The sequence below is a fragment of the Bos mutus genome, chromosome 16, assembly GCF_027580195.1.
Source record: "Bos mutus isolate GX-2022 chromosome 16, NWIPB_WYAK_1.1, whole genome shotgun sequence".
NCBI classification, from domain to species: Eukaryota; Metazoa; Chordata; class Mammalia; order Artiodactyla; family Bovidae; genus Bos; species Bos mutus.
Window position 1 is genome coordinate 9,483,282 of NC_091632.1, and position 15,425 is coordinate 9,498,706.

General features: G+C 42.2%; 1 protein-coding gene across 6 annotated transcripts in view; it reads left to right on the forward strand.

Annotated features, from left to right (window-relative positions):
- Positions 1-15,425, forward strand: part of DENND1B (DENN domain containing 1B) — a 269,708-nt gene that overhangs the window by 137,432 nt on the left and 116,851 nt on the right. For 3 of the 6 annotated variants that reach the window (XM_070384685.1, XM_070384689.1, XM_070384686.1), the window contains exons 8-10: positions 2,426-2,485; positions 3,640-3,693; positions 7,228-7,338. In XM_070384685.1, coding sequence (XP_070240786.1) covers positions 2,426-2,485; positions 3,640-3,693; positions 7,228-7,338 — 225 coding nt within the window. The remainder of the gene's footprint in view (positions 1-2,425; positions 2,486-3,639; positions 3,694-7,227; positions 7,339-15,425) is intronic. The other 3 variants (XM_070384690.1, XM_070384687.1, XM_070384688.1) reach the window with 1 other exon arrangement.

Here is a 15,425-nt window from a genome sequence, read left to right on the forward strand (position 1 = left end):
CAGTGGAGTGCGGGTTCACGGTGAGTCGGAAGGAGGTAGAAACAACAACCAAAAATACACAAGAGTAAGAAGAAAGAATCGGTTTTCTAAAAATCGGTGTTTTTCTTCGACAGAGTTGTATTTATAATGTGATTCTAACACTTTTTTAAATAGTGAATAAATATACTGTAGGTGCTAAGATTGTAGAGGCAGTTACTACAGAGAGTCGAGAAATGAAAGTGTATTCTCTAAGTTTGATTATCATATTTGTTCAAGAGTAAATGTCTTATAAAAATACATATCAGAAATATTGGACATTGAAGAACTTCACCTTTATTGATAAGTGTAAGTCAAAGATGTCTAGGCTTCTTAATACCTAAAGACTAGAAGATTTTGGTTAAAAAAAAAAAGTCACTAAACGTGTGATATGAGGCAAGCAAGTTAACTTTTTTGAGGTATTTAGATATACCATGAAAAGCTATTTTAATGTTCAGTTCAGTTCAGTCGCTCAGTCTTGTCCGACTCTTTGTGACCCCATGAATTGCAGCATGCCAGGCCTCCCTGTCCATCACCAACTCCTGGAGTTCACTCAGACTCATGTCCATCGAGTCGGTGATGCCATCCAGCCATCTCATCCTCTGTTGTCCTCTTCTCCTCCTGCCCCCAGTCCCTTGCAGCATCAGTCTTTTCCAGTGAGTCAACTCTTTGCATGAGGTGGCCAAAGTACTGGAGTTTCAGCTTTAGCATCATTCCTTCCAAAGAAATCCCAGGGCTGATCTCCTTCAGAATGGACTGGTTGCATCTCCTTGCAGTCCAAGGGACTCTCAAGAGTCTTCTCCAACACCACAGTTCAAAAATATCAATTCTTTGGCACTCAGATTTCTTTATAGTCCAACTCACATCCATACATGACTACTGAAAAAAACATAGCTTTGACTAGCAGACCTTTGTTGGCAAAGTAATGTCTCTGTTTTTCAATATGCTTTCTAGGTTGGTCATAACTTTTCTTCCAAGGAGCAAGTGTCTTTTAATTTCATGGCTGCAGTCACCATCTGCAGTGATTTTGGAGCCAAAAAAAATAAAGTCTGACACTGTTTCCATTGTTTCTTCATCTATTTGCCATGAAGTGATGGGACCGGATGCCATGATCTTCGTTTTCTGAATGTTGAGTTTTAAGCCAACTTTTTCACTCTCCTCTTTCACTTTCATCAAGAGGCTCTTTTGTTCTTCTTCGCTTTCTGCCATAAGGGTGGTGTCATTTGCACATGTGAGGTCATTGATATTTTTCCGGCAATCTTGATTCCAGCTTGTGTTTCATCCAGCCCAGCATTTCACATGATGTACTCTGCATATAAGTTAAATAAGCAGGGTGACAATATACAGCCATGACATACTCCTTCCCGATTTGGAGCCAGTCTGTTGTTCCATGTCCGGTTCTAACTGTTGCTTCTTGACCTGCATACAGGTTTCTCAGGAGGCAGGTAAGGTGTTCTGGTATTCACATCTCTTTAAGAATTTTCCACAGTCTGTTGTTATCCACACAGTTAAAGGCTTTGGTATCGTCAATAAAGCAGAAGTAGATGTTTTTCTGGATCTCTCTTGCTTTTTCAATGATCCAACGGATTTTGGCAGTTTGATCTCTGGTTCTGTGCTGTTAATGACTGGCAAAACTCGGATGAAAAAGTTTTGTGATGTCAGGTTAAAATTGATGGCCTTAGGAATTTTTCTTCCTTCACAAATGGAAAAGAAATTTCTTTCATATTTTCTATTAGAAAAAAATGACAAATCTTGAGAAACTACTGTGATTTTCTTATAATTTCATTTTCATGAATGTTCCATCACATGAGTTTTCAAGACTTGCATTACAGTCCATTAGAATGTCACACAGAGATTTTATGAAATGTTAATATCTAATGTCGGAGAAGGCAATGGCACCCCACTCCAGTCCTCTTGCCTGGAAAATCCCATGGACGGAGGAGCCTGGTAGGCTGCAGTCCATGGGGTCGCTAAGAGTCGGACACGACTGAGCAACTTCACTTTCTCTTTTCACTTTAATGCATTGGAGAAGGAAATGGCAACCCACTCCAGTGTTCTTGCCTGGAGAATCCCAGGGGTGGGGGAGCCTGGTGGGCTGCTGTCTCTGGGGTCGCACAGAGTCGGACACGACTGAAGTGACTTAGCATAGCGTAATATCTAATGCAACTGCTTGTTTTGAAAGTATATTTCAGAGTCATTAAATACCCACAGAATACTCTTAGTTGAGAATGAAAGAAAGTACTTCATGATTTTTCTAGCATAAAACTAGCAAATCAGCATTTAAAACGCTTCAGGTATTTTCAACAGATAATGTGGCTACATGGGTTTTTCTCAAATACACAGCAAATTGTTGTGTAAATTTCTCCCTTGAAAGTAAAATATTCATTTTTTTTCTCTCGCGTATTGTAAGAACCAAGAGATATTTTTTGCCAGTGAGCAAGTTCTGAAAGAGCAGCCCTCCTTAGCACGGGTGAGTTCAAAGGACATTGGCTTCTGAAAATCATTGGGAAAAATCACTGCAAAATTAATTACTTCCATCACTGTCTTTAACATTCACCCCAGTCCTTTGAGAAGTGGTAAATTTCCTTCTTAATCATTCAGATTATATTTTCTGTTTATACTATCTTTTAAAGCATAGCACTGAAATACAGTGCCAGTAAATATCTGTCCCAAGAAAAGTGACTGCTAGAGACCAGATCCAGGCTCACCCTCCTGTGAGGGGCGTGGTGTCGGCTGGGCTCGCTGCATGGGCGTGGCCTCATGTTTGTCACGAGGCTCCGGGACCTTGTTTCCTGCCTGTAAGTCGTACCTTGTGACTGTGCCCACTAGCCTTGCTTTGATGAGTTTGACGGTGCTCAGTCTTGGTAGGATGATTTCCCCCCTTCAGTCTTTAATTATAGGATAATATTAACTAGGTCCTTATGTGAGATAGCAAAATAATTTTGGAGATTAATATGAACAGAAAATAGAACGATTTTGGTGATTGAATTGTACTGTGATTCTGTGTGGTAAGATCTGGGAACGTTCTGTGAAACGTCAGGGTGCACGCTGTGCCTTTTGTGTGACTCTGTCTGTGAACTAACTGCTGTATTGCTTTGAGTATTATAAAAGCTAATTAACATTTGTTCAGTGGGTATATAAAAGTCATGTTTTGGGGTGAGAAATTCCTTTCAAGAAGTTTTAAATATTAAAAATTTTTATTGCTGCTTTCTAAATAACACAGTGGCTGATATGTACAGAAGAAATTTGTGATGACTCAGTCTTAATACATTTTGATATATTCTTGGGTAAACAAGCCTTTCCTCAGGCTCCTTAAACGAAATGTGTTAAAATTATCTATCTTTCTATAAGTAATATGCTTTTTTGGTCTTAATACACTTTTTCTAAGATTATTATTTCAATTTTAAAATGAAATATTTTTAATCAACACTTTTCATATGAGCAGCTTATTGTTAAATCTCCTGTAAACCTGCTATAAGAGTCTCTCAATTTCAACAAATCCTGGGCATCAGTCCTTGATTTCTCAATTTAGTTGATATATTTTTAAAATTTAACCTCAAATTATACATAATGCTACCAAATTTTAATTCTCCTTTTCTTATGTGATTTATTTCCATTGACCAGCATTCCTGCTTCATTGCCCCTGATGTAACTGGACTGCCAACCATCCCCGAGAATGTAAGTTTTCTGTTTTCTATTCTACTGATACGAATTTTATTTTGGTCTCACAGTTGAAGTATTTCTTGGTAGAGAAATAGAATACATTGTAACTGTTTGTGAGAAAAAAAATGAAAAAATTAAGAATAATGGTGTCATCTCTTTTTCTTTGTGTATCTGCTACTTTACCTCCTTTACATCGATTATAGGAAAGACAGATTATATGAGGAAACCTCTTTCTGCCATTTGAGATAGATCAGTAGGATAGTCTGTACTCGGGTTCTGAGCTCCCTGGATCAGGCAGACGAGGTGTCTCAGTGGATGTCTCCTGGTTATGGGGAAATGAGCGTGTGCAGTGGGAAATACTTTCACAGAAATAGTCCCCATCGTCTTTAGGTTCCTTGTGTATATAGCTCTGTTCAAATCTCAGATGTTCTCTACTCAGTATCCTGATTTTTAATTGAAGTAATAATATATGTTTTGTAAGGCCTGAAGGATACTACCAGAAATTATAAAATTGCCACATTTTGCATTTTATTTAGAGTCCTGATTGTATCCCTGCTAGAAATATTTTCAGTGTTTTAGTGGTTATTACAAATTAAAATTCTGCAGAAAAGTTTACCTGGGTGAATGGAATTGACAGGTACACTTTTGGATACTGTGTGAAAAGGAGATGTTTCCTTTTGTAAGTTTCTTTTTTTCCAGCTTCATTTTGGGAAGATAAAAAGAACCATTATAAATAATTCTATCAGAAGTGAAGGAAACATCAACTCAGGAATATTTATTATTTTTATATGTACTAAACTCTGCTGTCCTCCCGAAAATGAACCTACTGAGTGTTTGGTTTCCAGAAGCACCTGAGTTGTGAGTGAACAAAGCACAAGAAGACAGCGGTAAACTTCCTGAGACGGAAGCAAGGCTGTCAGTGGGGTTTTTAGTAGAGATGAGCTCAGTGGCCTCCTGTGAGAAGATTGCATTCAGCCTGAGGTAGACCGTCAGACTCAGAGGTCATCTCCCAGGCCCTCAAGTCCTCTGTGGGCTGCTGCTGCTGCTGCTGTCCGCCTCTGTGCAACCCCATAGACGGCAGCCCACGAGGCTCCCCCGTCCCTGGGATTCTCCAGGCAAGAGTACTTGAGTGGGTTGTCATTTCCCTCTCCAGTGCATGAAAGTAAAAAGTGAAAGTGAAGTCGCTCAGTCGTGCCCGACTCTTAGCGACCTCATGGACTGCAGCCTAGCAGGCTCCTCCGTCCATGGGATTTTCTAGGCAGGAGCACTGGAGTGGGTGCCATCGCCTTCTCCAGTGGGCAGGACCTCTGTTTGGGTGTCTGGAGGCTGACTGACTCGATATCTGCATGCCTGCCCCTCACCTAGAGGCTAGAAGGGAGGGACCCTGACTTGCATTAACAGCCCCAAGTTGAGGTTTTGTACCTTTCTTAAATTTATTAATAAAAAGCTAGCAGCTTGATTTAGCAGACTTCACTTTTCTTTTTTTTTTAAAGGCTATGACTTTGAAAGTCTTAAAGAACCATTCTAAGGAAAAAGTGCCTCTGAGAATAGAAACTTTTTTTTTGGAACTGAGAAAAAAATTTAACTTTTTATTTTATGTTGGTGTGTAATCGATTAACAAGGTTATGATCGTTTCAGGTGAACAGCAGAGGGACTCAACCATCCGTATACATGTATCCATTCTCTCCTAAGCCCCGCTGCCATCCAGGCTGCCATATAACACTGAGCACAGTTCCATGTGCTGTACGGTAGATCCTTGTTCGTTACCCGTTTTAAATAGAGCAGACTGTACATGGCCATCCCAAACTCTCTAACTGTCCTCCCCCCCATTAGGATATTTCATTTCTAAAAAGTCCTATTTAGGGAAATACAGAAAAGGAAAAGCAAGGGCCTATACATAAGGCAGCCTTTTGCATTGGGAAGTAATTCCCCATCTAGAAATTATCTTTCTTTGAGATTACAGGAACAGTGTTAATGTTGAATGCCATAAAACTATTTTGCATTTTCAACAGTGGAAACAGAAGGTGAGGTAGGCTTCAAATAGAGAAAACAGGAAATGAGTCTCTCCACCAAACTCGGCATCACTTGGTGGTGGTCACAGGTTCTAATGCCCTGCTATGATTGCCAGTTTCTCCTGAGAAAGTTTCTACCTCACAGAAATGGAAGAAACAGTTGGATTTAGTGTTTTCTTGCTCAACTAAAGGTTTTGGTCTTCTGGGTCATGATCCCTCTACTCCTCCAGTTTTAGTTTATTGTCGTCTCTTATATGTTGCTTTCTGATGCATTTGTTTGAGTACAGAAAATTAAAAATAAGAAGAGGATCTAAAGTGAAAGTTTATATAGGCTACCCCAATTTTGTTCTTACGTGGGGAAGATAATTTTAAGTGTTATGTCAAGGAATCAAATTAAACTGACACTTTTATTTAGTTATAGTGGTATAAAGCTGGCCCGACATGGAATATAAACGAGACCCTCCTTCATAAAGACCCAGAGGTCTGCTTTATAAGCCCGTCTCATTGCCGGGAAACCCCATGGGCAGAGGAGCCTGGTGGGCGGCAGTCCGTGAAATCACAAAAGGGTCGGACAGGACTTAGCGGCTGAGCGATGCCACCATCTGTGGTTGCCTTGCGGCAGTGCCCAGCCTAGAGCGGCAGTGCCCAGCCTTTTGGCACAAAGGAGCAGTTCTGTGGAAGCCAGTTTTCCCATGAATGACATGAGGGGGACGATGGTTCCAGGATAAGTCAAATGCATTACATTTACTGGGTACTTTATTTCTATTATTCCTATGTTGTAATATATGAATGAGATAATGACACAGCTCACCATAATGCAGAATGAGATCACCGGGCATTATATTCTCATAAGGAGCACTGAGCCTAGACCCCTCCCACGCGCCATTCACCGAGGGGTTCAAGCTCCAAGGAGAATCTGATGCCACCACTGGTCTGGCAGGAGGCAGAGCTCAGGCGGTAATGCCAGCGATGGGGAGCGTATGTCAATACAGATGAAGCTTCTCCTTGCCTGTCTACTGCCCACTTCCTGCAACCTGACCCTGCTCCCAGCAGGCCATGGGCTGGTACAGGTCGATGACTGGGGTCTGGGGACCCCAATCTATCCTATCAACCCATGGTATCCCTTGCTGAGTGGTTGGCACACAAGGAGAGACTCAGATGTGCTTTCTGGAGCAGCAGTTCTCAGAGTTCAGGGTGCCTGTAAGAAGCACCCACAGTGCTTGTTGAGAAAAGAAATTCCCAAGGCTCCACTCCCAGCAGGCTGGGTAGGGGCCCAGGAAACTGGCTTCCTGTACGCGTGTCTGGAGCCGGGGAGGGGGAGAGAGAGTGGGGATGCCCTGATCACCCTCGGAGGACACTTTCCCAGAACAGGGCTGTGTTTCAAATAAGCACCGAAGGCTCCATGCTTGGCGTGGCGGCGGAACCAGAACTGCATTTACTTATGAGTAATTTTTACTAACATCCTCCGAACGCGGGTAGCCCGCGGTGGCTGTTGGCGCTGTCCCCGCACCTCACGCGGTTGTCTTTGCCCATGCAGAGGAACCTCACGGAGTACTTCGTGGCCGTGGATGTGAACAACATGCTGCAGCTCTTCGCCAGCATGCTGCACGAGAGGCGCATCATCGTCACGTCCGGGAAGCTCAGCACCGTGAGTACCGCCCCCCAAGCCCCATGCTCTGCGCATGCTCCGCAGGCGCCATCTGCATACTCCTGACTCTCGGCTTTAGTCCGCCGCGGAGCACAAAGGTCTGATTTATGGAAGGCGTTTGCGGGTGCATTAAGTCAAGTTAATTATTTCTTATCAGAAGATGAGAGTTGTTTTTTTTTTTTCTTTTTTCCTTTTTCACTCCCTGGAGTTCATTTTAGTGCCTTCTACCATATAAAGAATTCTTAAGAGCTATTATGGGATCTTTATTATTCACTTGAGGCTCTTTTTCCATTGGAGCTACTTGAAAGAAATCAAGGGGCTGGGATAATAGCGGCTACCCTAACCTGGTAATGGGTGGATTCATCTTTGTTGCCAAGTCGTGGTGGGGGAATGGATGCTATAATAGTTCTGATTTGGAGAAGCTCTTCAGACTGATAATAACTTAAAAGTCAAAATAGCATTTTTTTTTTTTTTCAAATCACAGGTTTTATGTCACTCACTGAAATGTTCTTTTGGAAGGTCTTCATTACTGCGGAAAAGGCAGGGAGAATAGGAGTTTTGTTGGGTCCTAGAAAAATATTCAAAAGTATTTTTCTAGATTTCCTAATCTTTTTTCCTGCTTTAAGCATTAAAATTAAAATTTTTGACTTAAAAATGTAATATAAATGGAATTACAGTTGTGGGTAATATATATTTATTAAAAAAACATTATTTAATATCCCATGAATTACCTTCCTTACAAATTTAGCTAACTGATAAAAATAAGATACTATTTTTATGTTCTGTTTCCTGGTAGTACAAATAAAACCTTTATTTTATAATGTTTTAGTGTCTTAGAGCAGAAGGAGCTTCAGGATCTCTCTAGGATACCTATTTGCTGCTAAGTCACTTCAGTCGTGTCCAACTCTGTGCAACCCCATAGACGGCAGCCCACAAGGCCCCCCTGTCCCTGGGATTCTCCAGGCAAGAACACTGGAGTGGGTTGCCATTTCCTTCTCCAATGCAGTAAAGTGAAAAAGTGAAAGTGAAGTCTCTCAGTCGTGTCCGCCTCTTAGTGACCCCATGGACTGCAGCCCACCAGGCTCCTCGGTCCATTGGATTCTCCAGGCAAGAGGACTGGAGTGGAGTGCCATTGCCTTCTCCCATTTAGGATATAACAATGAGAAAGATTAGCATCACTGACTCCATGGACATGAGTCTGAGCAAACTCTGGGAGATGGTGAAGGACAGGGAAGCCTGGTGTGCTGCAGTCCATGGGGTCTCAGAGAGTTGGTCATGACTTAGAGACTGAACAGTGACAAAGGTATTTTCAAAGAAGGGTTAAATGGCCACCTCAAGGCCACCTAGACAGCTGGAGATGGGCAATGTGAAACTGTGTCTCCTGGTTCTAATTTTAGGTTATTTTCCTTATTCTAGAGTCAAAAAAGCAGTTTTGAGATTTTGAAATGCAATACTGATATGCTCACTTTTCAAAAAGAGTTGAAAATATATTCAATACGTACTGAGAAACACCTGACGTGCATTTGAAGGACTGTGGAGAAAGGTTATGGTTCTGTTGAGAATAAGTGTCAGTCTGTGGTGCAGATAATTATTTGCATTTACTTAATGTGATACTAAGAAATTCAGTCTGAATATTTTGATGCTTTTTATAATATATTTGCTTTTCTGCTGTTTGTAACTTAACCATTGAGGTAAAAAAATTCCTATTTATTCTTTTTGTCTCTTCCTCCTTATCAGTTTTTTTTTTCAACTAGCTTTTTTTTTTTTGGTTACCCTGATATTTCCTGCATTTATTTATTTTTGGCCACACCACACAGCTTGTCCTCATCACTCTTTTAAAGTCAGGGTTTTTTTAAATTATGAAGAATATTTCTATATGGATATTGTCCTGAAGATTAAGAAGACTGTGTCTTGAACATCTAGGAACCCAATTCTTGTCAGGGTTAATTCATGTAGCACATTTATTACATGCCTGCTGTGTGTCTGGCACGATCTAGGCACTGAGGCTTCAGCAGTAAGCAAAGTGAAGCCTAAACACTCCTGAAGCTTGAATCCGCCAGATGTAGCAGATAGAGACACGAGTGAATGAATAGCTGTTCTGTCATGTGGTGCTGAGAACTGGAGGGTAAGGGAGGAAAGTGCGTGTGTGGAAAGTGAGAGCAGGTTCCAGTGATGTGCCCGGCGGTCCAGAGCGGCTGTCCCATGAGGTGGGACCTCTCCCGTGAGAGGCCCAAAGACAGCATCGGAGTAAGCTGTGTGAGTGAACGCGGTCTGTATAGGAACATGTTAGAAGTACACCTGATGGGACACAGTATGGAGGTCCCTCAGAAAACCAAAACCAGAAGAACCTCCATGCAGTCCAGCAGTGACGCTCCTGGGCTTTTATCTGAAGAAAACAGAAACACTAACTCAAAAAGATACCTGCACTCCTGTGTTTATTGTGGCATTATTCACAATAGCCAAGATAAGCAAGCAACTTAAGTGCAAGTTAGAGATGAATGAATAAAGAAGGTGAGGTGTGTGTGTGTGTGTGTGTGTATACACACACACATACGTGCACACAATGGAATATTTCTCAGCCATAGAAAGGAATAAAACCTTGCCATTTATAATAATATGGGTGGACCTGGAGGGTATGATGCTAAGTGAAATAAGTTAGACTGAGAAAGGCAAATACCCTGTGCTCTCACTTATGTGTTGAATCTAAAAAACAAAACATACATAACAAAACAGAAACAGACTCACGGATACAGAGAACAAGCAGGTGGTGTCGGAGGTGAGGGGGCGGGAGGAGGGTGGGTGAAATAGATGGAGGGGGATTGAGGCACCGACTTCCAGTTACGAAATGAATGAGTCACAGGAATATGATGTACAGCAGAGGGAATGTTCTCAGTGATGTTACCACTTTGGTGACACATGGTAATTAGACTTACTAGTACAGATCATTTTGTAACATATAGTGCTCAGTATCATGTCCAACTCTTCATGACCCCCTGGACTGTAGACCGCTTGGCTCTGTCCATGGGATTCTCCAGGCAAGATTACTGGAGTGGGTTGCTATCTCCTCCTCCAGGAGACCTTCCTGTCCAGGAATCAAAGCTGCATCTCTTGCATCTCCTACATTGGCAGGTGGATTCTTTACCACTGAGCCATCTGGGAAGCCCATTGTAATGTATAAAAATCCCAAATCACTATATTGTACACCTGAAACTAATATAGTATAATATTTTAAGTCAGTTATACTGCAATTAAAAAAAGGAATCTACATATATGTAAATATTGTGTAAAAAAATTTTTTTGGTAAGTAATACTAGTGTTTCTTTCTGCTATAATTTATAAATACTTCTTAATGTCTAGGTAACTCCTCTTTCACTTAGCTTTTGACTTTCAACCTGGGAGTAGTACTAGTTGTAATCTCATACAGTTGCTTTAAAGATTATGGATATGTGTACATGCACACACACATATATATGCTACTGCTGCTGCTAAGTCGCTTCAGTTGTGTCCGACTCTGTGCGACCCCATAGATGGCAGCCCACCAGGCTCCCCTGTCCCTGGGACTCTCCAGGCAAGAACACTGGAGTGGGTTGCCATTTCCTTCTCCAATGCAGGAAAGTGAAAAGTGAAAGTGAAGTCGCTCAGTCGAGTCTGACTTTTAGCGACCCCATGTACTACAGCCTACCAGGCTACTGCATCCATGGGATTTTCCAGGCAAGAGTACTGGAGTGGGGTGCCATATATACACATATGTATGTACACGCACATATGTATGTATGAAGTGCTTAGAGTTTTGTCTGCATAAGATTAAATGACCATTAGCTATAAATTTATAATACACTGGATCTGTAGTTTAGATCAAAAATTAACGTGCCTACCCTTTTACTTCGTTTGAATTAAAAAAATAAATTATTTTAATAAAGGCTCGGTATTAAAGAATGCTCAAACTACAGCACAATTGCACTCATCTCACACGCTAGTAAAGTAATGCTCAAAATTCTCCAAGCCAGGCTTCAGCAATACGTGAACCTTGAATTTCCAGATGTTCAAGCTGGTTTTAGAAAAGGCAGAGGAACCAGAGATCAAATTGCCAACACCTGCTGGATCATGGAAAAAGCAAGAGAGTTCCAGAAAAACATCTATTTCTGCTTTATTGACTATGCCAAAGCCTCTGACTGTGTGGATCACAATAAACTGTGGAAAATTCTGAAAGAGATGGGAATACCAGACCACCTGACCTGCCTCTTGAGAAACCTATATGCAGGTCAGGAAGCAACAGTTAGAACTGAACATGGAACAACAGACTGGTTCCAAATAGGAAAAGGAGTACATCAAGGCTGTATATTGTCACCCTGCTTATTTAACTTATATGCAGAGTACATCATGAGAAACACTGGGCTGGAAGAAGCACAAGCTGGAATCAAGATTGCCGGGAGAAACATCAATAACCTCAGACATGCAGATGACACCACCCTTATGGCAGAAAGTGAAGAGGAACTAAAAAGCCTTTTGATGAAAGTGAAAGAGGAGAGTGAAAAAGTTGGCTTAAAGCTCAACATTCAGAAAACGAAGATCATGGCATCTGGTCCCATCACTTTATGGGAAATAGATGGGGAAACAGTGGAAACAGTGTCAGACTTTGTTTTTTTTTTTTGGCTCCAAAATCACTGCAGATGGTGATTGCAGCCATGAAATTAAAAGACGCTTACTCCTTGGAAGGAAAATTACGACCAATCTAGATAGCATATTCAAAAGCAGAGACATTACTTTGCCAATAAAGGTCTGTCTAGTCAAGGCTATGGTTTTTCCTGTGGTCATGTATGGATGTGAGAGTTGGACTGTGAAGAAAGCTGAGTGCCAAAGAATTGATGCTTTTGAACTGTGGTGTTGGAGAAGACTCTTGAGAGTCCCTTGGACTGCAAGGAGATCCAACCAGTCCATTCTAAAGGAGATCAGCCCTGGGTGTTCTTTGGAAGGACTGATGCTAAAGCTGAAACTCCAATACTTTGGCCACCTGATGTGAAGAGTTGACTCATTGGAAAAGACTCTGATGCTGGGAGAGATTGGGGGCAGGAGAACGGGTGACAGAGGATGAGATGGCTGGATGGCATCACCGACTCAATGGTCACGAGTTTGAGTGAACCCCAGGAATTGGTGGTGGACAGGGAGGCCTGGCGTGCTGCAATTCATGAGGTTGCAAAGAGTCAGACACGACTGAGCGACTGAACTGAACTGATTAGGGAGTTGTTTCTTATATTCTAGGTAAACTTAATACCAGTTGTTTCTGAGAGTTCCTAAAAACGTGGTGGTGTCAGCTCTCAGTTAACAGCTTTGCTTTGGTTCACCGTCTGGGGCAGGAGGACTGATAAAAGAAACATAATTCAAGCTTGGTTTCATGATCTCCTCACCCTTCTTACATGGAGGAAGCTGCATTGAATCTAGCTTAACAAATTTCATGCACACACACACATATACACATACATGCTATAAATTCCAGACACAGTAATGTTTAAGGTCAAAGAGTAGTATCATAACATAAATTAGAAATAAGCTATTTTTTAGAAAGAGTTTGGTGAAATCTCTGAAACAACCAAGGGAGGAATGTTTAATGTACCAATGAACTGAGGTTAAAAGACTACTCTCCATGAAGCTTTTTACATTCTTACAGGATTGTGTATACTATAAAAACTATAATGTTATTTCATGCAAGAAATTGTGTTTGTCCTATTTTCAGTTGTTTTTAAATTGATGACCAGATTGTTAATTACTCGAAGAACACAAGTAAGTTATCTTTACATACATAATTTTATTATAGTTTTGGGAACTTTGGATTTACATGTTGACCGTCCTAATTGTGTTAGAGTCATGTTTGTCGACTCTGTAGCTTGCTGGGTTTCACTGTGATCCACTGGCAGATAATGAGCTGTTTGAGGACCCTTTCCTTCAGGTATTGTTTGTAGTTAAAATTATGCTTTGTAAATTATCTTTTTAGTGATAAACTTTAAATGAACAGTTTAGTCTTGAGATATGTCAGCAAAAGTATCAAGAATATTGTGACGTTTTAATAGTTTTTCACAGGTCTTTGCTCCTTTATATTAAGATGTATCTGGTTAGGACGCACTGCTGTATTTTTCTGTGTTTTTGAGTTGAATGAATTGGGACGTGATCGGTTGTGTGTTCATCCTTCTGACGTGCACATTATCCTGTACACACGGAAGGGTTCCTGGCAACCCTGAACAAGAACATTGATTTTGTACACGCCGTGGGCAGACCCTGGAGGTTGAAGCCCCAAGCCAACAGCAGACGAGCGGAGTGCCTCGGCCCCGAGTCTCCTGTATTCAAAGCAAAGGAATAAATCATGACATTACAAGGGTGTATCCGCTGACTTATTGCTGTTTTGTGACCGGGGGTAGGCAGAGATTGCTGTTTAAAGCCGTGTCATCGGCTCTCAAGTCAGCCAGGCATGAAGCCTTGTCATGTGCTCTGCAACTGTGCCTCCCCAGACTTCCCCTAACAAGTCAGCTGGGGCTGTGCGTTCTGTCTGCCGCACCGGGCTGCCCGGCTCTGACAGCAGCCCTCTCGTCATCCTGTCAGTGATGTGTTAACTAGAGTGTGTCCTCGTGGCCTGCGGAAGCAGCTACAAGCGACGCTCCCTTCCGAGCAGCTGTCTGCGTGTCGGCTCCCACTCCGACCAGCGTTTAGTGGGTGGGTAGCACCCTCGCGGGGGCTGTGAGCGCATTAGTCACAGAGCCCTGAGTGCATGCTCTGTGTCCTGGGGGGCTGCCGGGGGGCCGCCGGGAGCACACAGCGCGCCCTGAGTGCCCGAATTGCGAATTGCGCTGAGTCACTGTCCTCTCCTCCTTTGTTACGGTTGCCCCCAGGCGTTTCATTGTAAACTTCCGCCCCTGCTCTCATTAAGGCCTCTGCAGAAGGACATCCTGTGATCCCCGGGAAGTCGGCTGGCGAAGTGTAGACGTCACAGGTCGGGTTGGATGGAGGGGGAGTCCAGAGGGGGTCCAACCCTTCCATCTGGGTTTCCCGTCGTCTGCACTCGGCCTTGCACCTGTATCCGCATTTCATCTGAAGCCCGCTGTACAGAGAGCCTTTCTGGAGACCAAGAACTGAACAGTGGGGCAAGAATAAAGAGTACCCAGTCTCCTCCCCATCCCAGATGATCAAAGTGTGTTTTCCCCCCTTAGCGATTTTAAAGCTACAGCAGAGTGGTGCAGTTAACAGGTATTACCCCGACCTCTCAGGGAAAGGTACTCTGGAACCAGCTTTTAGGTTTTTATTTCTTCCCAAAGCCCCCAGCACCCAGGCACGTCGGCTGACCCTGCAGACAGTGGCTCTGCCTCTCGGTGTGCTGCTTGACTGGATCCTCTTCTTCAGAGCACTGTGTTTGCATGCGTTACCCAGCGGATGTGGCTAGAGTGTGCAAGCAGAACTGTCGGGGCAGTTGTGTGACACGCTGTGGGAAGTTAACTTCTAAGATGGGAAAACTGCTTGTGTTTGCATCTTCCAAGCCTTGAGGTGATGAGAGCTGTTTTTCACAGAAACGAGGACATAAAGGGTCAGAACTGTGGTGGTGTGTGTGCAGTAATTTAATCTTTTAATTGTGACTATCAGAAAACTTTATAAAATAACCTTTGCACTAATTATGTAATGTAATATGCAGTGTTCACCTGACATGGAAATTATCAGGATAGAAACGTGTCTTATTGCTCCTTTGACACTTGTCTCTTTGAATAATAATAATTATAAATAGTAATGATGACAGTGATGATGTTAAAGGTTTCTTCATAAATTCTGAAGTTTACAAGTTGTAGGGCAATTTCCACACAGTCTTTAGAAAAAGACTTGTGTTCAGCTGTCTTCAACCAGAAGATTTTATTTTTTTTTTTAAACCTATGCTCAAATTGTAATTCGTTGGTGGGAAAGTTATCCATCATCTTGTGTCCTTTCAGCTTTATGAGTGTCTGTCACTATACTGAATCGTTCAGTCTGTACAGGAACTTGGTTTGTTATCTTTGGGCCTTCATGCAGTTCTAAGTAGGACAAACTGCTTTCTTCTGTTGGAAAGTGGTATTTTC